Source organism: Zea mays, chromosome 9, assembly GCF_902167145.1.
Source record: "Zea mays cultivar B73 chromosome 9, Zm-B73-REFERENCE-NAM-5.0, whole genome shotgun sequence".
Lineage (NCBI taxonomy): Eukaryota > Viridiplantae > Streptophyta > Magnoliopsida > Poales > Poaceae > Zea > Zea mays.
This window is the reverse complement of record NC_050104.1, coordinates 110288867-110312443: the sequence shown is the minus strand read 5'-3', so window position 1 is coordinate 110312443 and position 23577 is coordinate 110288867. Positions and strand designations below refer to the sequence as shown.

Here is a 23577-nt window from a genome sequence, read left to right as displayed (position 1 = left end):
AAATAACACATATCGGTTTTTGCTGATCGAGCGAGATAAGGAATGCTCATCATAATGCTCCCATTTGGACTTATAGATCAATACCTGGATGCTTTTTATCTCTTTGTCTGTATGGGTGGGGATGAATTTTGGGCCTGCACCTATCTGGTTTATACATCCACATGTTTTTAGGCTCTAGCCATAGCCATATTCAGATAGCTTCAGACTTCACGTGTTAAATTATACTGCTCCTGTATATCTAGACCACTTTATATCTGGTTTATACATCCACATGTTTTGCTTCAGTGAAGTTGCTTCGTATGCATACTCCTACCACTGTTTGTTTCCGTGAAACCACTAAACTTATCATTACTATTGAGTGGAGTCTTGTGCAGCTGCAATATATCAAGTTATCAAGTTTTGATGTGAGATTGCAATGTAGCAAAATTGAGTGGAGTACTATTCGGTTGTTATTAGTTACCTTTGTATTAACTTATCTATTCTATTCTAGGCTCAGACACTAAGATAACATTTTAGGAAGAAAACAGGAAGATGCAGTTTAACTAAGTTGATTTTAGGCTCAGACAATCCATCAGTTAGTAATACATTGTCAAAATTCCATGTTCGAATGCATTGTATCCCAGTATATCCTAATATCTTGGGAAACCGATTTTTAATGCTGTGCATCTGCAATACTGTCCAAGTGATTAACTTATTATGCATTTGCTTTTTTAGACTAAGCATTTTATCTCCAGCTTGATGGTCACTGCTAGCTGACTGGTTGCAAACTGTTGGGTGCTCCAAGGTAATATAGTTTCTGCTTGTGGAATTCGTTTTATCATGTATATTGATTTGTGCTAATGTCAAACTCTCCCTATAACAATTTGATGTTAATGTTTTCTAACTACGTGTGAAACAGGATAAAGTAATTAAGTATATGCATGTGTTAATATATGCTAATGTCAAACACTCCCTATAACAAATTTATGTTTATGTTTTCTGAAGTCATTTTATGTTTATGTTTTCTGAAGTCAATATAATCATGGTGACACACGACCATGATAAAGTAATTAAGTATATGCATGTGTAAATATATGCTAATGTCAAACACTTCCTATAACAATTTGTTGTGTATGTTTCCACACTAAGTGTGGAACAGAATAAAGTAATTAAGTATAAGTATGTGTTGCAAATTAGATTTGCCATAGTGCTTTAAAATATTCTGTTAATTAGATTTCCAAAACATCTCTACTATCTCACCTCTTGCTGCTCACCACCAAGGCGGTTGTACTTCTTGTTGTGACTATGCATAATATTAGTGCTTTAGCCTCAGATTATCCCTTCTCTAGACCTTTTGCTCTTTTCTCCATACTTTTCTACTTAATATTAGTGCTTTAGCCTCAACAGACCCTTTACACTCTTTAATCAGCAAGATATAATAATAGCCTCAATAGACCCTTTATTCTCTTTATCATTTCATTAAGATATAAGTCTGCAAACAACAAACACTATAAATACCTTATGATTATGTATAAATAAAACATGGTTCAGACATGCAAAAAAACCCCCACAGGCTCAAGCTGAATAGCATACACATGTTTTTACATCTCTTTCAGTAGATTAACATTTAGTATACCACAAGTGACCTGTCATACTCTATTTATAAACAATACTTCAATGCATTTAACTTCATCCAGTTCTACTATCTTGGACTCTTGGTGAGCGGTGACTTACAAAATTATAACTTTTACCATCTTGACAATATTGCTACACTACCACAAAAAATGAAGTAGTATGTGTTTAAGCTTGTCCATTGCACATGTTTGACGTACCATCCAAGTGTTGACGGAGTGTTCCATTATTGACGTACTCAACCAGAATTAGGCGTTCATCCTCGTATTCCACATACCCAAGAAACTTTACCAAGTTCAAATGCTCGACCTTTGACAGCATCTGGACTTCACTTCTGAACTCTTCAGATAGATGCCCACCATGCATCTGCCAAATCCAGATGTTGCATCAAAACTTTTTCTTGATTTGATTGCTGCAAGTAACTCGGTGGAGTAAATATGTACAACATTTCTTCTGTTGAAGGAATATTCACCTACAAACCTTAGTAGCCCTCTTTACAACTATGATGGATCCATCCCTGAGTTTCGCCTTATACACCGTGCCAAAATTACCTAAACCAATTTTGTTTTGTTCACTAAAGTTTGAAGTAGCCTGGCAAATTTCCTGAAACGAGAACTGCTCTTGCCAGGACTTTGTTTGGCTGTTGTCACCTCTCTGCCTGGATATATTATGTATATTATTGCTTGTGCTACTTGTCGATGACATTCTGGAGACTGCAGGAAACAATTGGAAACCATCTTAATTGGACTCAGATTTTATTTAATAGTTGAGCAGTTTGATTAAGAACACATCCTCACAAAGTATATTCAGCATTGAGCAGCTATGTATGTCTTGTTTTGGGCCACATATGGCCATATGGGCGCTATTGAGTTTTGTAACTTGCGTAAAGCTTAACGATCGACCGCAAAAGCATGTGAATAGAAATGTCAGTTGAAGAGCAATGCTAGGTTGTTCTTATCAGTTTGGGTTGGTGGCTGTATGGATTCACCTTCACCATGTCATGTTCTCTGTGCATGTGCATGTAGCTATTTCTTAAACTGTCCTTTCGAATGCCACCACCCAGATTTACTGAACATCCATGTTGTTCTATACGGTCCTGTTTTCTCAGAAAATTGTGCCCAAGGTCACTTGTTGAGGGAGATATGGTAGAAAAGATTGACTATGAATATATTATTGAAGATTTCATTACAAAGAACACAAAGAGATTGATGATTTTCATGTGAATATTATGTACCAGGTACAATACTAAGTTTACACCTTTATCACATACTACTATTTTTATTTTAGTATGTTAAATTAGGCCTCTACTTTCATTTCGCACTCTGGGACGCCCCTGACCGGAGCGTAGTGGTAAGGGATGATGGAGGGAGGTAGCCGCGCGGATGGGCAGAACCCGAACCAGCTCCGGCTGTTCACCTGCACCGGGAACTTGCTCCACCGCGCCCACGGCTGCGCGCGGTGGGCGCAGGGCGGAATCGTCGTGCTAGCCGCCGTGTATGGGCCCAAGCCGGGGACCGTAAGGGGGAGAACCCCCGAGAAGGCCTCCATCGAGGCCGTGTGGAAGCCTAGGACCGGCCAGATCGATACCCCGCTCTTCCCCTCAAGTTCATTTTGTCCCACGGCTGTGCGTGTTACTGGGTCACTGAAATGGCGAGTTGTTTTTGCAGGAAGGCAAGAGAGGGAGTATGAGATGACACTCAAGAGAACGTTGCAGAGTATTTGCTTGCTCACAGTTCATGCTAACACCACCACCTCTGTCGTGCTTCAGGTAATGTTCGCCTGGCTGGTAGCTACCATGCTACTCTTGATTTACTTCTGTTGTTCTATAAACAGTTCCACCATTGTTGTTGGCTGTGTTAGGTACAATGTAGCTAGGTGCATTATATAGTAAATCATATATAGTACTACTTTTGGCGAACCGATGGAAAACCAGTGGACATATTTTTACTCTTATTAGAGCCAATTATATCAATTGCACTGGAAATGCCATAAACAAAGTAAAATGCACCTCTTAGTTCTCTTATTTTAACCTTAATAACTACCTTTCTCAGTGCATCTCCAAGGGTGCAGACTTGATGTGCTTATGTGCACTAATGAACAACTTATAGTATTGATGGTAGGTACAATAATTACTAGGATAGAATGCCCACTTCCAAAACTCTTATGTTGGCTATCACTGTTTCTAAATCTTTACTTAAAACAATAGATATATGGAAAGCGTTACAACATTTCTGTTTTTGAATTGTTCAATTCATCCAGTAAAGCTAGAATATTTTGTGATTGCTTCTTAACTTCCTTAGTGTAATTTATCTCATTTACACTCAACCGCACAATCTTAACTTTCTGTTTTCACGATCTATCATGTGCGTTTAGAACCTTTCAGTGGAACGATTTGCTTGTATAACAGAGATAGAAGAGAAAAACTGTCAGAAGACTTCTACTTTCACATACTTCCAACAGATATGCAGGATGTAAGCTCTCAGCGCTAGTTGCTTTCTTCTTCTTGTTTTATATCTGCATATATAGAATATTGTAGCATGTTAACAATGTTAAGTTTACACTAATCAAATTTCTATTCTTACTGATCATTTAACTTCCTCTGGGCTTAACAGGCTCAGGGTTCTTTGGATCGTCGAAGCGTTTTTTCATTGGACACACATTCACCATCGGTCTGCCTTTTGATTCAATTGGAAAAGGCTGCTACTGAAGAAGGGGGAGTAACACCTTCTGTTTATTCTCATAAAGAGCCTGTAAGTTAAAAAGCGTTATTCATTATAATATTAGTGTTGTGCTGCCTACATCGATTGCGTGTTCTCATATTATTTCTGCACCCATTCTTTGTCAGGTGCACTTAGCTGAGAAAGAGAAGCAAAAGCTGCAAGTATGGTCTCGAATTATGCCTTGTAAAGAGTCATTTGCATGGGCCATGATTCCTCTGTTTGAAGGTAACCATGCGGGTGGTCTTAGTGATACTGCTCACAAATATTATATCTCAAATCCTTTTCAAAGCATTACGCGTTACCATCTGCATGTGACTCCTTATTTAGCTCCGATTCTAACAAGAACCTTCCTATTGCAGTTGAAACGGAAACATAACGACATAACATAAAATGAAGCTGCCGAATCAAATGACTGGATGAGCCCTGGATATGCTAATGCTGGCAGCAGCCCAGTTCCTACACCCCCTTCAGGGAAAGGTTTAAAAGCATCCACCAAGCCTAAGGCTACTGAGGGCCAGAAATCTGGTCCTCAGACCCCTTTGGGTTTTGGTGAGTGATGCCACACTTGTAATGTAAACCATAAATCATCCTATTTGGGACCAATACTCAATTCAATTGCAAATACTCTTCCTCAGGTTCTCCGGGCAATCCTTCTACTCCTATTGGTGGCTGCCGCTATGATAGCTCCCTCGGTGAGAAGAATCAGCTATGGTTTTCCTGTTCTTTTGTTCACATCTCCATGGCATCTTGATGAGTTTTCCTTTTTTTAATTGCCAGGTATTGTTGCCTTTTAGGGCTCTTGACAAAGGTCCTGAATTTGCTAAAAGGTGCACCTGGTGGCATTGTTGATCTGAATAATGCTGCAGAAACTCTAGAGGTTGATCACAGCTGAAATGTTGATCACAACTGTTCATCTACTACCACACAACTAAGCGACCTGTAGCACAAGGAGGGTCGTCCATGGCGCCACACTATGCCCCTTCTCGCTCGCTCGTAGCTTATTTCAATTCATATTGGTTGCTAGCTGTAGCTAGGTTAGCCCCACCGTACCATGCTGTTTTAGCTCAATGATATATATATATCCAGGTTGGTCTACTGGCTGGCTTGGTTGATCACAGCTGTTCAGATGATATTGATGTTGACTAGAGGTTGGTGCTTTCCTTTTGGTACCTTGATTCAGTCATGGTTTCTTTTGTTAAACATATGCATATATAGCTTTTTTCAGGTATAGAAAAGGCGTATATATGACATCACTAATGTTCTTGAAGGGATAGGACATCACTAATGTTCTTGAAGGGATAGGACTGATAGAAAAGAAGCTTAAGAACAACATCCGTTGGAAGTAATTATTCTCATTGTCTGTATCTATAATTGGTGGTTTATGGGCATTACTTAATTCATGTGGCCTTTTGTAGAGGAGTTGACGACTCTCGACCCGGAGAAGTTAGTGATGATATGTCCATTTTACAGGTACCATTGTTCACTTCTCTCTGACTAATATAGTTCTTCTGAATTCTCATGACACAATTTATCGAATTGGGAATGCAGATGCTTCATGCTTAAGTAATGGTTTTTCTCTTGGAATAAATATTTGTTCTTTATATTTGTTATCAACAGGCAGATATCGATGCTCTCACACTGCAAGAGCGCAATTTGGATGAACGAATAAGGTTAGACACCAGTTGTTAAAAGGCTAATTTGTTCTTGCGATGGGGACAACGAGATACGGTTCTGGAGCATCAAGCATGGAAATGCTGTCCGAATTTTCAAGGTTTCTCAGCTTGACTTCGTTTTTTGTCGACCTGTAATTTTCTTAACTTGCTGCTAACACACAAGAGTTGTCCACTTGAGGCCTTGTTTGGTTATTCCAATTACATGCGGATTGAAGTGTATTGGAATGGATTGAGATGGATTTTGACTTGTTATTGATTTAAATCGACTCAATACCACCCAATCCACATGGATTAACGGTGAAAACGAACAAGCCCTGAGTTACAATCTATTAGATAAAGTAGCCATTTAATATCGCATCGACGTGTGATGGTAGCAAGCATCGATAATATATGTATACTGATGTGAGTAGCACCAGGCATAATCAGCAACTTGTCTCAAATGTGACAATACTATCACCTGTGTATTTTTCCATCTTTTTTCCTTGAACATGTAGAGAGCTGCATGGCAACTAAGAGGATTTTTTCTGTATGCTACACCTTTTCAGGGAGGTTCGACCCAGCTGAGATTCCAACCACGTTATGGAGGACTCCTTGCAACGGCTTCAGACAATGTAGTCTCTATCCTGGATGTGGAGAGGCAAGCTTTCGTGAGGAGATTTGAGGTTCGTGACTGAGGTGCACTCTTGAATATGTTTGCAAGTCACACCTGCTTGGTGCAGAGGCTGGAACCTTGTTGACTACAGTTCTTTATTAATCACTACAGGTCCCCTGTTGTTATTGAGAAAGAGATACTTGAAAGCAGTTGTGTGACAATCTGTTTTTTTTGTTTTTTTGAAATTGCAGAGCCACACTAAGGGCGTCGATTCCGTGTGCTGGGATCCCACCGGCGAGTACGTGGTGTCTGTCAGCGAAGACACGGTGAAGGTGTGGTCTTTGAACGACGAGAGCTTCATGAACGAGCTTAGCTGCGGCGGGAGAAAGTTATCGAGATATTATATGTTCCAGATGTAATGCACGGGCACTAACCTATCTTATATAATACACTAGGTGAGTGTCCGTGCGTCATAGGTCCAAATTTCTCTTCAATGTCATCCCGGACAGCTCGCATATATGTCATCATCTATCTCATAACTATCTTATAACACATATGTGCATATATAAGTTATCGAGATATTATATGTCACCGTTGCAACGCACGGGCATTGACCTAGTAATATATAAATAAATGGACTCTAAAAGAGGTATATATATATATATATATATAGCAACAGTTGAGGCTGAAAGTTATAATGATGATTGATGAATTAGGCATGCCTTGTATCCAGTTTGCTCGATTTTATGTAGCATTAGAAAAACATAAAGCTGAAATATTTGCTGCTGTGGGACCATGAGGATACTGCTACGTTAAACTATTGATGAAGAAATCAAAGATATTTCCAGTTGTGCTCTCCTGGACTCCTACCTTACCACTCAGGTCATACAAAAAGGACCGCTGACGTCTTTTTTTCTCAGGAATAACTTCTATCTGATGTATGTATTTAACAAGATATCTAGAGTTAATCTCATCTTCAATAAGACGTTGTTCGGTTACACGAATTTGAGTGAATTGAGGGATATTAAATTCTTTTCTATTCAATCTTGACTACAATGATTTAGTCTCTTTCTAACCGAACATGTCCTAATGAAGAACACGGGAATAAGCTTTCACGTAGGATATAGTATTGCCAGGCACACATGAGTTACTGACTACCCAATACATTCCAGAAAATGTTATTTCCCCCCTCTGAACTTCTCTAGTAAGTTCATCTGAAGACAGTTACTTCTGAGTTGATAGAAGTGCCTACTCAAACAGTGGTTACCCAAATACAAAAACAGTCGCATACTAATTGGCCTTTTGAACTCTTGGATCCAAATCATAGCATTACAATCAGTTGAAAGCAACATCTTCTTTGATCAGATGTTCCTCTCAATGTGATCAGTAGAGTACAAACTAAAGGAAATGAAGCAATGGATGTTTCTGAACACATTGTGGTATCTCAGAAATCAAACAGAGCTTGGTCAGCAAGCAGTTGTTTCTAGACCAAGAACATCAATCCATCATCATCTTGGTCATTAAACTTCCTCTATTCAACAAAAAGTGTTCCAGATCAATTATGCTTGTAGCAGTATACTAACTTGACCCACAGATTATTCAGGTGAGGCAACACATAACATAACAAGCCTCTTCTATGTGGGTTAACTTAAAACTGATAACCGTATGATCAGATATCCAACCACCTTGTGGAAGCAGCAACGGAGAGCAAGACAGCACCACTGGCATGTCACGGCCCTACTTCTTGTTCGAGATGACATTCTCGACGTACCATTTGTAGGTTTCCACGAGGCCTTCCTTGAGGGCGATCTTGGGCTTCCACCCCATCCCCTGTATCTTGGAGCTATCCATGAGCTTCCTGGGTGTGCCGTCCGGCTTGCTGGAGTCCCACACCAGGTTCCCCTGGAAGCCGACCACCTCCTTGACTAGTTCGGCGAGCTCCTTGATGGTGACCTCACTCCCACTCCCCACATTGACATGCTCCATGCCGGAGTAGTGATCCATCAGGAAGATGACGGCGTCGGCGAGATCATCGACGTGCAGGAACTCGCGCAGAGGCGAGCCTGATCCCCAGACGACGACCTCGGGGGCGTTAGTAGCCTTGGCCTCGTGGAAGCGACGGATGAGCGCGGGCAGGACGTGCGAGTTCTCCGGGTGGAAGTTGTCGTGCGGGCCATACAGGTTGGTGGGCATGGCAGAGACGGCGTCGAGGCCGTGCTGGATGCGGTAGGCCTGGCACATCTTGATGCCGGCGATCTTGGCGACGGCGTACCACTCGTTGGTGGGCTCGAGCGGGCCGGAGAGGAGCGCGCCCTCCGTGATGGGCTGCGGCGCGAACTTGGGGTAGATGCAGGAGGAGCCGAGGAAGAGGAGCTTGCGGACGGAGCCGCAGCGCAGCGCGGCGTCGACGACGTTGGTCTGGATCTGGAGGTTGGCGGCGATGAAGTCGGCGGGGAAGGTGGAGTTGGCGTGGATTCCGCCGACCTTGGCGGCGGCGAGGACCACGTAGCGCGGGCGTTCTGCGGCGAAGAAGGCCTCGACGTCCGCCTGGCGAGTCAGGTCGAGCTCGGCGTGGGTGCGGACGACGACGGAGGTGAAGCCTAGCGAGAGGAGGCGGCGCACGATGGCGGAGCCGACGAGGCCCCGGTGGCCGGCGACGAAGACCTTGGCGTCCTTGTCGGCGAGGAAGGACGGGTGCGGATCTGCGAGGGGGGAGAGGGGTCGGAGGTAAGCCCAGCACGAGAAATCGAGCTTGCGGAGGGTGAGGGAGAGGACGCCATTTACCTGCGGCAGTGACGGTGCCCATGTCGACGGAGGGTCCGGAGGGAGCGGCGGCCGGAGATGATCGGGTTCGGATGAGAATTGCAGTCGCCGCTGCCTCGCTGGACGGGGAATTGGGATTTTGGAGGGCCGTTATTAAAGATGGGTTCGTGGGCCGGGTTACGTACATCGAACTGCTCGAGAGTCGAGAGTCCACACCTCAAAGCCGTTGACCCGTTTTCCCCATAAATTCGCCCTTTTTCCTTTTTAAGTTTCGTCCATTCCCAGTTTCCAAAAGCCATGCCATCAAAACGTCTTACAATTTAGAACGAAATGACTCAGCATGATTAGCACTATAAAGAGGTATAATAAATTTGAACTTGAAAATTTTAGATATAATTAGAGTAAGATAGAAATAATATATGTATGATTTTTTTATAATTTTGTAAATATGTTTGTTTTTCAAATTTTACCCTGCAAACAGCAAAATCCCATATTTTACAGGATGAAGACAACTTTAGAGACAGAGTAGTCCAATTCTCACGTTTTAACTAGATCCTAGAACAAGCATCCCGTCAAGAACAAGCATCCCGTCAAGCGACTACTACGCGAGAAGAGATCATATCAGGATTGCGTGAGGAAGCGCTCAGTTAAAGGAGGGCACGTGAGGCGTCGCGGGATCCAAAGAATGAGAAGCGTGCAGGTCAGCAGGCTGTTCTACTTGCACGCATTCCTTCGTCGTCAACAGTAGGTTCCTGGCTTGCTTCACGTGTTCGTTACCAGGATACAAACATGGCTCCATGCGGGCCTAAATCAGTGCGCGCACAAGCCCATCTGACACAATATTGGGCCATAAAAGGCCAGTGCAAAGTCCGATATATGTCCAGCCCGCATCCCACAGCCACGCGACCCAAACATGATGCCGGCATTGGCCAGCACCACTGGAGGCCAGCACTGTGGTTGGGTCGGATCGAAGTTCAGGCCGGACGCTTTTCGTCTGGACAATTCACACATTTCCTTATTATTAAACCAGCAAGGAATCCGGCTCCCAGGATCGTCCATGTCGCCAAAAATTCCTTGACCGTTAGATCGTTATCAAGTGGTGGCATTCTCTCATGTGTCCGTCGTTTGCAGATTCTTCTAGGACTCTCCACCTCCCCAGTCTCGCGCTCTCTCTTCCCCAAAAAGCCTGTCGCCTCCGCTGCGCGTCGTCCGACCAGACCCACCGCCGTCCCCCAGTCCCCGGATCTCCTCTGTCCCCACCGCCGTCGCCGACGCACGACTCCAGGTCAGGTTAGGTGAGTCTCTACCATCCCCTCCTCTCCCCGCTCCCCCTCAATCTCGCCCGCCCGCTCGCCCGCCCGCTCGCTCGCTCGCTCGCTAGGGTTACTTCGCCGTCACCCGCGCGGATCATCGCTTCCCTCCGTGCTTTTGCTTCCTCCCGCTCGCTCCTTCCGTCCACCCTAGCGGTCTCCTAGCGGTCCGCGCCCCGGCCCAGAATCTCCCCCCAGCAAACCCCATTCCCGCGCCCTCCCTTCGCCTCAGCACGGGGCCGGAGCCCCGCCCAGCACCGTTCCAGCCGCGGCCCAGCATTTCGCGCGTTGTTGCTTAGTCTGTCCGCCTGAAGCAGACACGGTCGGTGGTGGCCAATATTTCCAGGAACTGAATGCCTGAATCAACTCAAGCTTATAGTGAACGTCCTCGGCACCATGAGTGAGGCTGACCTAGAGTTCATCGACAATCCAAAGGCTCGGAGATACATCAAGTCCCTTCCCTATACCCCTGGTGTTCCCCTCGTAAGTATGTACCCACACGTGCACCCTCTTGCCATTGATCTGTTGCAGAAGATGCTCATCTTCGACCCCACCAAAAGGATCAGCGTCACCGAGGCTCTCGAGCACCCTTACATGTCCCCTCTGTATGATCCAAGCGCAAATCCCCCAGCCCAAGTGCCCATCGATCTGGACATAGACGAAAACATCAGCTCAGAGATGATCCGGGAAATGATGTGGCAGGAGATGCTTCACTACCACCCTGAAGTTGCTACAGCAATAAGCATGTCATGAGAGATTCCACAGCCCCCAGGACATCAGCGGGGCTCACCTCTTCTTTTTTTGTCTTTGATAAAAAGTCTACTGCGGTTAGCCGATTATTGCGGCACCTAGCTGTTATAGTACACTTAATGTCTGCTTGGAACCAATTATGGCGCCTAGCTGTTGTAGTACCCTTAATGTCTGCTTGGACACTTCCACTTGTGTAAATACGCGTGCGAGCCCGGTCTTGGGCTCCAGCTGCACCGCGACGGTGACCCCGGACGCGGCGGCGAAGGCAGACTCCACCTACGAGCTCCACACCTTGGCCACGGCCCCAATTTCCTCGTTCTGTGATGTCCTCTTTTGTTAGCTGAGAAAAAAAGAATTATAGTGTATTTGATGTATTATACGGCTGTATTTAGAGTCTTATAAGTCACAACAGACTCCACCCACGAGCTCCACAACTTGGCCACGACCCCAATTTCCTCGTTCTGTGATGTCCTCTTTTGTTAACTGAAAACAAAAAAGAATTATACTGTATTTGATGTATTATACGGCTGTATTTAGAGTCTTATAAGTCACTGATTAGAGCACTTGCACTTGAGTCTTTTGTCAGTGTTTGTTAGTGAACGAAACTTACTCTCCTGGAAAACATATTTTTTTCTATTCTTTTTTCTGACGCCAGGGCACCATTTAAGGGAATTTATACTACAAATGAATAGATAAATACTGGGTCAGTAGTACCTATTTCTTTCTACAATTTCATCTACAACATCAGCCATAGATTTCTGATGTTATGTGCAAGCATCCCAAGTGAGAATGACTGTTTTGGGAGGCCTAGGCTCTTCTGAAAATTAGTTTGTCTGGACATACATTCATAACTTATGTTCAGTGAAGTATCTGCACAGTACGTATAAGCTATAATAACTAAATAGATTTGAACAGCGAGTATCATAGTATGTAAACTCATATATATATATATATATATTTGATTTGCCTAATATTTCTCTATAGTCTAGATCAAAAACACCATGGATATGATTACTGTCATTTCACTTTTAGGTTGTCAGTTTTATTTAACCTTATTGATCAACTCATTTTTGCTTCATGTTATGCCTAAGAGCTGCAAAATTAACTGAAAAATTGATGGCATAGCATAACTTCTCCATGAATTACAGTGGGTTATGAGATCGTTAACACATACATAAAAAAGGGTGCTCTTTGTTGGCTTCCTGCTCCTGCGTATAACATACTAATATTGCTATTTATGTACCTTAATTGTGTCAGCTACTGAGTTTGATTTTTCTTCATAACAGGCCAATAGAAGCTGGAATTCCAAATCATAGTCCGTGTGAACCAGTTGAATTTCATCCATCCTATCAGTTCATCTCAAGTTCAGTGACTCATCAACCAGGTATTTAATCTACCAATTCATGCACTTATGTACAATTGCAACTCTATTTTTTAAAATTAAATTATGAAACATTGTATGTGTTCCTATACAATTATGAATCCATTTTTTTGTTAAAAATATTAAACACTACATGTGTTCCTTGTTTTGCTAACACAATAGTGTATATTTATATACCGAATGATCACTATATACTTGATCTAGGTATATATACTTACGTATTCTTAGAAAAAAACATAGGTTGAAATAGAATGATTGAATTTAGCTTACAAATTATCATTGAATCTGTCCTAAATATGTCATTATCACATGGAGTTGAGTCTGAAAAAGAAGCTTGTGTACACCAGGAAATCAGACAAGGGAAGCTCTCCGAATTTCAGCTGTACATACTCATTCTTTTCAACCATCTAAGCAAACTGACACTTTTTCTTTTAATCACAAAACGTTGACGAGTATACAGACCGGCTAACCAACAATGAATTGTCATCACCAACCAAAAGGTATGTAAGCAAGTACATTGGTTATTATAAAATGAGAACAAAGCATGTCGTTTAAGCTTACAACTACAAATTTTATTCCATATTGCTATAATACACAACACATGCAGGATAAAGCACACCCAGGTTAGCAAAGCCATGCCGGATTCTACATGTTCCAAGAATGACAACATTTAGTCCACCCTGAAATACATCAAGGTATGGCACAAAACTTTATTTCCCTAGATGTTGTCCATGTCATCTCTCACTGTCAAGCTTGGACCATCATCAAAGCAACCTCCACGTACTGTCATGTTAAAATGACTATCATAAAAATCAGTAGTAAAAAGGTTTTTCAGTGTTAGGTGCCAATCAAAAACTGATTGACGGTGTCTATAGTGCCATCTTAATATATATAAGTAAATTGTTGCATAGGGCCACTGAGGAAGGTTGTTAGAACATAGAACAGTCCAGCGTTGACTGTGAAGGGAAATGCACCCAACTTGAAAGTTGGAAGGATCTCGTTAGCAAGCTTTTTGGGTGTAGAGAGGCCATTTACAGTCTCATAAAGGCTCAGTTAAAACAGGAAAGTACTAAGGATATGCCAAATTACCAACGTTATTGTTTGGCTTCATTTCCATATAACAAAAAGGTCCAATCAGTCACAGCTGACACCGAGGATGACTACTCAGTGGCTTCAAACAAAAAAAAACTTCATTTCACACCCCTTATATGTCTAGTAATGTTCTTCCTACACTTTTATTTTCCCTTATAGGAGCATCCATCTTCTCTACAAACTGCTGTTGTGTCTGCTCCTTCTCCTCTTCTTCTGGTTAGCATCAGCAAAAAGCAAAAGCCACCACAACAGACGAGCTAAATAAGGCAGAGATAAATCAGAAACTTAATCCTTTTGGTGCAAATAGTAACCGGTCCAGTCGATATGGTTCTGAAATGGAGAAAAATCATACTACTGATGCAAATTTGAGTTCTGTCCATTGCTCGCTGTCCAGTGGACAACGAGGTACCCCGACATCTAGAGCATCACTAAACCTTTCCCGTGCTCATAGCAGATCTCCTTCTGGGTCCAGGTCTCGATCCCCACATGATTGGGCACCTAGGAACAGAGGCAAGATCATGGCAAATGGAGGTTCAACTTTATGGAAGCATAGTAGATCTCCACCTAATCACATGACTAAAGGTGAAATTGGTAGAATGGCTTCACCTCGGAGACAACCTGGATATGATGATCGAGCTATGTGTTATAGTCCACTATCAAGAAACAACACTTACTCCAAGAATGCTTCGACATGGGTTGATGGAAGGAATGGTTCGCTTGAAAGACATGCTCTTAAAAGAGTAAGTCTGCCAGCATAGGGAAAAAGTCTCCCTCTCCATCCAGCTATTCTCTTATCTATCACAGGTTGTAAATCAGCTCTCTTCAATTTAGTAAAGTGAAGAGGCACACCGAGGTATTTGATTGAGAAACCCCCTTGTTTGCAACAAAACACTTCTGCAAAACTATTAGCATTATCTGAATCCAAACCAATAGCAAGAAGATCACTCTTCTCATAATTGTCTTCATCCCTGATATCTGTTCAAAAAAAGATTAACAGCCATCTCAAAGTCTTAGCCTTTTCTAGATTATTTCTAAGAAGAAAAGAGTGTCATCTACATAATACAGAGTGGTCACACCACCTCCCATGACTTGAGGAAGAAGCCCAGAAATCAAGTCCTGTCTAGCTGCTTTCTTGAGCATCCTGGTAAAGCTATCAGCTACTAGGTTCAAAAGAAGGGAGATAAAGGGTCTCCTTGCCTAAGACCTTTTCCAGGTATAAAAAGACACTATCCATATCATTTATTCACACACAAATAGATTCACTCTGTACCAGACTCCTGATCCATCTAATCCACTTGGGGCTAAAGCCCCTAGACTGATAGGGTTTCGCATGTATAAATTCAATGGGGCATGATTCAAAGTATGTTTTGGATGATCTCTCACAAACCAATCCAATCCAATCTGACAACAGCCAATGCCAACCCATCGCAATGGCTCAAAGAACCTAAAAAAATATCTTCTTTTTTTGCAAACATATAAGTTCAAAACGAAGGGAAGAAAATGAAAGGGAAGATCAAACCAAGCCCCCTAGACATCTAGATAAAAACTGTGTCCCCGGTGGTGCTAGCTTTCTCAACTGATGCCCGTCAGCTCCAGCCTGATCCGCTTATTCCTGGCCGACACCGCTGTGGCAAAGGCGGCGGCAGTGTCCGTAACATCATCAACAAGAACAGAATGGTATGTACTGGTGGCAATCTCGTTGGAGCCTGAACATGGCAATGATCTCTTGCTACCTCTCCTGTTATTGTCCCCAACCATCATTCTGTAGCAAGCATGTACATGTTGCTGGTCCAAGAAACAGACACATTCATTTAAATAAAAAATGGTATAGTGAAATTTTTCTAATCCAAGGTTCATCGGGACTAAACATTCATATGGTCAAAATACTATACAAGTAGTACAGTATCGAAATGTAAACAAGTGACTCACATTCTCAATAAGACAAGATGGAGAAAGGTAGCTCATCTTGGAATCGAGTGCTTCTTTGGTCAGTAGAGGTCCATAGGTTTCAAACAAGATTGCAGCTGCAGCCACTGTGGACGGCCTGTGATCAAGCACGCTACCAGCTGCACAAATAGTCCAACACCGAGCAGACCAGACAGTCAGAGCAATGCACGCAAGACAGATCACTAGGTGTCAGACAAGAGAAAGAGAGAGAGATTAATAAACACTTTATATAGCAATGATCTTAATATTATCAGATTAGTTGTGGTTTTCTATTACTAATGCCATTTAAAATCGTATAGTGAATTTAAAATGAATTGTTAGTACTGTTACCATGATTATCATTTTATTTGTGGCAGTTAATTATTGTTTGGCAAATATACACTTCCAAAACCGTTTGCTTACATGCAGTTTACCTGATCATTCTTGAACTGATGTCCATCACTTTGGTGTTCATAGTAAAGATTGTTGGTAACAGAGTTCATTTATTATTGTGTCAGAAAACTGGTCATAGACTCAACACATGGCTTTTTAGTTATACAAAATATATGCAGTTATTTATTAATAGCTAAAAAACTGAGTTCCACTATCTCTTTATTCTGGAGCTGTTCAAACAAAATTATTCTGAAAATACATAATTCATGTGGGATTGTTAAATATAAAAAGAATTTAGACCACTAGATGTGTTAGTTACAACTCAGCGTAATTTTCGCGGCGGAGTGCCAACGAGAACACCGTAGCAGGAATATAAAATGTTTTTATTTTTTCCATAATCCTGATATTACATTGAGCTCTTTAATGTTGTCTATTCTAACATACTACTTTCATTTATATACAGGTATGAGGCTCCATCACTTTTGGTCATTAGACTTATGTACATATTAACCTGATGTCGAAGCCTTCCTAAAACTGTGTCTATGCAAGAATGGCTAGGTCACTCTTGATCAGTAGACTTATTTGCACGCATAAAAAAGGTCCCATCACTTTTGGTCATAAGACTTTTATGTACATATTAACCTGATGTTGAGGCCTTCCTAAAACTGTGTGGATGCAAGAAAAAACTGATCTTTTGGTCAGTAGACTTTTATGTATATACAACTCTACTATTGGAACCTTTCTAGAACTATGCTTGCCTATATAAACCCTACAGATACACTATTACTGGATACTCAATTATGTCAGTTTAATGCAACTTGCTATTTATTATAATCTAAATCTGTATTACTACTGCTATTTTGCTACTGGTATATATATATATATAAAAACACGCGCGCAGGGGCGCGCGTAACGCACTAGTGATTAAGAGGCCGGACGCTTTTCCATGCCCTGCACATGAAGCTTATTGCAGCCTGCTGCTCACCACGTGCGATCTGATCGACCATTTGGATCCTTGTTTTTTATGCGAAATATTTGTACAGTAATTTTGATTGTGTTTGAGAGATATTTATGTGCTACGAATCTACTGTAGGCAGGGAGGGAGCCGAAAAGTTTATAAATTGCATAGTGTAAATATAGTGTGTGGTGTACATAAAATCAATTTTTGAACCTTCAGCCTACTATTAATCTAGATAGATAGGCTTGCCAGTTTGGTACAAGCACATACACACACACAATCGTCGTGCTATATACAGCGTGCCAGTTTGGTACACGCAACGTTGGACACGTGCTGATCAGCGCGCCACTGCGTTGCACGGACTAAAACACATCCAGCTGACGTTCGTTCGCACCACGTGGCGGGGCTCGGCTTTTGCTGTTGCTGTCTCCACTCGTGCGTGTTGGGTTTGGCCGCGGCGGACGGCAGCCCAGACTCTCCCCACAGATCGTTCACACGGTACAGTACAGCTGCGGCCGGTCACCGTCCTCCCGCCTCCCGCGCCGCCGTGTTCCCGACCGGCGACCGCACCGCAGCCCCTCGGCGTCTTCCGTTGCATCCAACACACAGTACTGGGGAGAAGCCGAGGCCCGGGAAGGGGTAGGAATGTAGGATGGGCCGTTGTCCAACCTGATCCAAGTCCACGACCGATGGATCTTTTGGGCAATGACATTCCAATTCAACGGCGGAACGCAAGTACGCGACGGGGTACTCCCACGAACTCGGCTGGAACTTTCCGACGCCGATCGCAGCCGCGTGTCATGTCTGGTGTCAGCAGCGGCGCCGGTAGTCCAAGGTCAAAGGCTAACCCAATCCCATCTAGAAACGAGCTACTCTCCCGCGGCGCGACTCGTCGAAGGAAAGAAATGAATTGAAGCCGCCTCCACAGGTGCGTCGCGTCGCGTCGCGCCAACTGGATCGGCCAACCTCCCCAACCCTCCTCGCCTCGCCGCGCCGCGCCGTCCATGGAGGCGAGGACTGCGTGACCGATGATATAAAACGTGAAGCGATCCGGGCGCCAAGGGTGCACGCCACCTCCGGATCCGACGATCAGGGCATTTAGGCAGAGGGAGTATCCCGCGAATCCGAATCCCTGCCCGTCCAAGACCATAGTGACGCAGCAGAATCCGAGCTGTAAAGGGCTAACAAAAGCCACAAGTACTCTCCCTGCCGGCAGAGCACCTGCTGCGTGGGTGGCTGTGTCCGGTCCGGGTGTCTACATAAGCTGCGCCGGGCGTGAGCGTGAGCAGCTCGGTCACAACTCACAATCACCCAGCGACAGCGACAGACAACAACTACCCAGTCCGTCGTCCCGGCTTCCGTGCGGGCCGGGGTTTCCCACGAGCGCGCACGGCACGGCGCCGCCAGCAAGGTCACGAGTCGGGTGGAGGCATCGGACATGGCCACCACGACGGTGACGACGACTGCGGAGGCGGCGAGCGCGCCCGGGAAGCGGCGCGGCGGGGGGTGCTGCGCCCTCGCGGCGGCGGCGGCGGCGGCGAGCGTCGTGCCCGTGAAGGCGGCGGGTGAGCAGGGGCAGCAGCCGCTGCCGCTGCCGCGGCTGGTGCGGTTCGAGGAGCTGCCGGACTACCTGCGCGACAACGAGTTCATCCACGCGCACTACCGCTGCGAGTGGTCCGTCCGCGACGCGCTGCGCAGCGCCTTCGCCTGGCACAACGAGACGCTCAACGTCTGGAGGTACGCGCGCAGAGGAGTGCCTCTCGTCGATCTCTCTCTCTCTCTCTCTCTCTGCCTTCTCCGTCGTCCTGCCGTTCGGTGCGCCGTCACGACGTCGTCCGCCTTAGGCTGACTGCCTGCTTTGCTTTGCTTTGCTTGCAGCCATCTCGGAGGCTTCTTCCTGTTCCTGTACCTCGCCGTCGCCGAGCCAACGGGGACGGTGGCCGGCGCCGGAGCCGGAGTCGGAGCCGGAGCCGCCCCGAGTATCGTGACGTTCGTGCTCGCGTCGGCCAACACCTCATGGTCTTCGTGGGAGGCCAGCAGTAACTCGGTAAGCAACGGAACCGTTGGAAAATTTTCCGTTTCCGTTCCGTGTTGGACCTCTTGTTGCACGCACATTTTTTTTATAATGCATTGCGCGCACGCCCCCTCCTGCGTGTTGGAGAAAATACACCGCACGCTCTACGTTTTCTTCTAGCCAAACACAATTTTTACCGGTACATTACATGCCCCTATAATGACAATATTGTCATGCATCTAGGGGTGACAATGAGCTTTTAATTTTACACTATACAATTTAAGGATTAAATCAGATTAAGATTAAACCCTATTTCTATGTAATTTTGAACTAAATTTTATTTAGGGTCCTGACATTCTGTGAATAATCATTTGTAGCACGATCCATTACCACTGTACATGCATCCATCTGTTCTGTCTACCATACCAGGAACCAACACATTAGCATCATTTTCTTCCAATAAGAAAGGAGCCACTCCCAGTCCCAGCTGTGCAAATTATTGGCAGCGTCCACAAACTGAGCAGAATCCTATATATACCTGGATCCAGTTCACGACCGTTCCGCCACAAACTCCAGTCTAGCAGTATACTATACTATACCGCTGCAATAAACAAGCACAAAAGCGCCCACTTGGTTAAGGCCGAGATCGCATCCACCACAACTGTCAGCTGCGCGCAAACCCGTCCCAGAAGAAAAGAAAAAAAAATAGACGCACAGCTAGGCGCCAAGCAGCAGGCAACAGCCAGTTGGGGCATGATATTCCCTGTGGTTCAAGATTTTCTCTCCTTTTCTTCTTCCTCCCTACCTCCCTTGTCGAATGCTTAAGAAATTAGGTTGACAGACACTGCGTTGCGCTGGGCTGGGACCAGCAGCATTGCATGGGTACGACTTCGCCGCATCTGCTGCTGAGTTTTCAAACCAACAACAGCTCAGTGACGATACTTAATGGTTAAGCACGATAAGCCTGAATGTGCTCATGCATGGCATGGTCCTAGATTACGTCACTGTCTATGCCCGCAACAAAAAAAGTCGACAATATGGTAGCTGGGAAAACTGTTGCGCTGTGCATTAGTCTTCCCGATCGAGCTAGCTGGACAGGCCGTTTCTAATCAATGGACCCGCACGGCCGCACCCGGCCGACCGATCTCCCCGGCTCCCCGCACCTAACTGCATTCATCCATCTGTTCCGCGCTCAAGCTTGCAACGTGTGCACTTTGAGAATTCCTTAAAAAAACATTTGGTGGGCTAGGGCCGAAAACGAGAGGATAATGTTATTATTACTGTATTACTATCTAAATTATGAATTGTCATATATCTAACATTAAAGGCAATTAGACATAGCTTACGAGCCGGAACAGCTCGCTTGAATATCACGAGCTACCTCGAGATCAAGCCCGCAATTTTTAAGCTTATTTTTTAGTTCTAGTATGGGCTTTGGCCCCTTCAGCTCCAGTTTCTTTAAACGAAGAAAGAGATCCAGCCAGCGCGATCCTCGCGTCTCGAGGCTTGAGGCACCAACTTGCAGACTTGCAGTCTTGTCTTGTGATTAAAAACCACTGTCGTTTGTTGCACATGGCGATGCCGAGCGAGATAAATAAAGCGTTTTTTTGAAACAGTCCGGGGAAATATTTATTCAAAATTTCCGCTGTGACTCTGTCGGTTGATCGCTGCGTGTCTGACAGCAGTTTGGCGGTGGTCGTTGATGCAGATCTGATGCTTTCTTTGATGCCGTTTATTTGTTTATTTATTTATTTGTTTATTTTTACAGAGCTTGACGGCCAGCAAGGGTTTGATGGCCGTGTTCGGGAGCAGCGACGGCGACGCCCACGCGGTGCCGAGGTGGCCGCGGACGGTGTTCCTGGCGGGCGCCATGGCGTGCCTGGCGGTGAGCGCGGCGGCGCACCTGCTGGCGTGCCACTCGCGCCGCTTCACGCGCCTCTTCTGGCAGCTCGACTACGCGGGGATCGCGGTGATGATCGTCGCCTCCTTCTTCCCTCCCGTCTACTACGCCTTCCTCGGCCGCGCCCGCACGCAGCTCGTCTACCTGTCCGCCGTCACCCTGCTGGGCCTGCTGGTGGTGGCGCTGCTCCTGGCGCCCGCGCGCTCGTCGCCGCGCCTGCGCCACCTCCGCGCCGGCCTCTTCGTGTCCATGGCCTTCTCCGGGGTGCTGCCGGCGCTGCACGCGCTGTGGCTCAACTGGGCACACCGCGAGTGCCACCTCGCGCTGGCGCTCGAGCTCCTCATGGGCCTCGTGTACGCCGCCGGCGCCGGGTTCTACGTCACCCGCGTGCCGGAGCGCTGGAGCCCCGGCAGGTTCGACTGCGTCGGCCACAGCCACCAGATCTTCCACTTGCTCGTGCTCGTCGGCGCGCTCACGCACTACGCCGCCACCGCCATCCTCATCGACTGGCGAGAGGCGATGGCCGTCGCCGCCGGCGGGGCATCGGTGCTCTCGTGATCCGTGACTGTGCAAAGCAGTGCAGTGTATGTAGGTGAAGGGGGTGCTATCGATTCGTTCATTCTTTGTACGCGATGTCGATTTATTTACCTCAATCGAAATATTTGTTCGTGGCATTCCAGATGGGAAGTGGCCCAATATAATTGAGTCTGAAAACGTGCGCAGCTATTTTGCCACTTTGTTACGCACAACTCACAGGTCACAATAGAATTGGACTTAGTAGTAACATTTTTTCAGATGTATAATTGGGCCCAGCCGCCCAGGATACAATCAAATGTTAAATCCTCTAGCAAAAAGTCCTCTTGACCTCTTAAGGATCGGTTATAAATTAGAGTGCTGAGTGTTTGTACTCAAACTGAGTGTTTGCACTCTTCAGAATATTGAAACCACAGATTTAACCCGTTGAGTGGATTAAAAGCGTTTTTGACTAGCGGGGTGCCATGGCTGTCGTCCTACATGATGCCACGTTACTAACGAGTGATACAAGTGAGGTAAATTAGATTTTGCGCCCGTACAACAAGATCATTTAAATTTTATAAAAAAATACACACACTATATATATATATATATATATTGTATATGTCGGATACCATAATTAGGGGTACCTCCAACACTCCTAAACTCGGTTGGTAATCACCATCAGCACAAAATACAGAGACTGATGGGCGCAATTCAGGTCAACGCTTCGTCTACCCAAGGGACACGATCTCGCCTCGCCCGAACCCAGCCTCGGGCGGGAACTGTAGTCCCAGGCGAACTCACGCCTTGCCCGAGGGCCTCCTCAAGCAACGGGCGCACCCCCGACTCGCTCGAAGCCCAGCTCGGGCAGGCTTCGTTGTGAAGCAACCTTGGCCAAATCACCTCAACAACCGACTGTATCGCAGGCGCATTCAATGCAAGGATTGTCTGGCGCCTTATCCTGACACGCGTGCCTCAGTCGGCAAGGTCGAAGTGACCACAGTCACTTCGCCCTCCCGCTGACTGACCTGACAGGAAAACAGCGCCGCTCGCCCCTCTCCGACTACTGTGCCACCCGCTAGGGTGAGGCTGACAGCAGCTGAGTCCAGCCTCAGGCGCAACAGGAAGCTCCGCCTCGCCCGACCTTGGGCCTCGGCCTCAGGAGGAAGTCTCCGCCTCGCCCGACCCCAGGGCTCGGCCCCCGCCTCGCCCGACCCCAGGGCACGGCCTCAACCTCGACCTCGGAAGGTGGTCTCCGCCTCGCCTGACCCTAGGGCCCGGCCTCAACCTCGACCTCGGGAGAAATCGCGTCCTCGCCCGACCCCGGCCTCGGCCTCAGGAGGAGTCTCCGCCTCGCCCGACCTTGGGCTCAGACCGGCCACGCCGCAGGGGGTACATCATTACCCTACCCCTAGCTAGCTCAGGCTACGGGGGAACAAGACCGGCGTCCCATCCAGGCTCGCCCCGGTAACAAGTAATGATGGCTCCCCGCGTGCGTCCATGACGACGGTGGTTCTCAGCCCCCTACGGAAGCAAAGAGACGTCAGCAAGGTCCCAGCAGCCCCGACAGCTGTGCTTCTACAGGGCTCAAACGCTCCTCCGACGGCCACGACACCGCGTACACAGGACTCTAGCACCTCTCCGACAGCCACGTTGGCATGTACATAGGGCTCTGGTTCCTCTCTGCCGGGCACGTTAGCATATTGCTACACTCCCATTGTACACCTGGACCCTCTCATTGCCTAAGTCACACCCGTAAGGGCAACAACACACTTAAACCGGAATAACCCGTCAGTCCCTCGGATCTAGTCCGATAAATCCACTTACCAGGATCGAATACCACTAGCTCACACGAAGGTGAGGCATAGAGAAATACAATAAAACATAATACCACAATTTAATAAGTATCATTAGTGATTACATTATCAGAGTTTCAAAAATAATAACTATAAGTTTTAATGCAGCGGAAATAACTATC

General features: G+C 45.8%; 2 protein-coding genes and 1 long non-coding RNA gene across 3 annotated transcripts; 2 read left to right on the top strand and 1 right to left on the bottom strand.

The window, feature by feature from the left end:
* Window positions 1-5602: 5602 nt before the first annotated feature.
* LOC103638842 (uncharacterized) lies at window positions 5603-6666 on the top strand. The gene is made up of 4 exons (XR_002264781.2): window positions 5603-5673; window positions 5747-5801; window positions 5949-6102; window positions 6550-6666. It is a non-coding gene; the product is annotated as an uncharacterized lncRNA (long non-coding RNA).
* Window positions 6667-7885: 1219 nt separating this feature from the next.
* LOC100283867 (GDP-L-fucose synthase 1) lies at window positions 7886-9495 on the bottom strand. The gene is made up of 2 exons (NM_001156765.1): window positions 9381-9495; window positions 7886-9298 (listed from the first exon to the last, which is right to left on the bottom strand). The coding sequence occupies exons 1-2, from the start codon at window positions 9400-9402 to the stop codon at window positions 8334-8336; spliced, it is 987 nt and encodes a 328-aa protein (NP_001150237.1). The 5' UTR covers window positions 9403-9495; the 3' UTR covers window positions 7886-8333.
* An 8760-nt stretch (window positions 9496-18255) lies between these two features.
* Window positions 18256-21780, top strand: LOC100191682 (hemolysin-III family protein). The gene is made up of 3 exons (NM_001137111.1): window positions 18256-18906; window positions 19048-19216; window positions 20952-21780. Exons 1-3 carry the CDS (start codon window positions 18608-18610, stop codon window positions 21639-21641), a joined length of 1158 nt encoding a protein of 385 aa, NP_001130583.1. The 5' UTR covers window positions 18256-18607; the 3' UTR covers window positions 21642-21780.
* The last annotated feature ends 1797 nt before the right edge of the window (window positions 21781-23577 follow it).

What these genes read in the sequence shown, in the direction of transcription:
- LOC100191682 (NM_001137111.1), top strand. Translation starts at nt 18,608, where the DNA reads ATGGCCACCACGACGGTGACGACGACTGCGGAGGCGGCGAGCGCGCCC. An exon ending in GAGACGCTCAACGTCTGGAG is followed by an intron (nt 18,907 to 19,047) that starts GTACGCGCGCAG and finishes CTTTGCTTGCAG; the next exon opens with CCATCTCGGAGGCTTCTTCC. An exon ending in GGGAGGCCAGCAGTAACTCG is followed by an intron (nt 19,217 to 20,951) that starts GTAAGCAACGGA and finishes TTATTTTTACAG; the next exon opens with AGCTTGACGGCCAGCAAGGG.
- LOC100283867 (NM_001156765.1), bottom strand. Translation starts at nt 9,402, where the DNA reads ATGGGCACCGTCACTGCCGCAG. An exon ending in GGGCACCGTCACTGCCGCAG is followed by an intron (nt 9,299 to 9,380) that starts GTAAATGGCGTC and finishes CCCCCCTCGCAG; the next exon opens with ATCCGCACCCGTCCTTCCTC.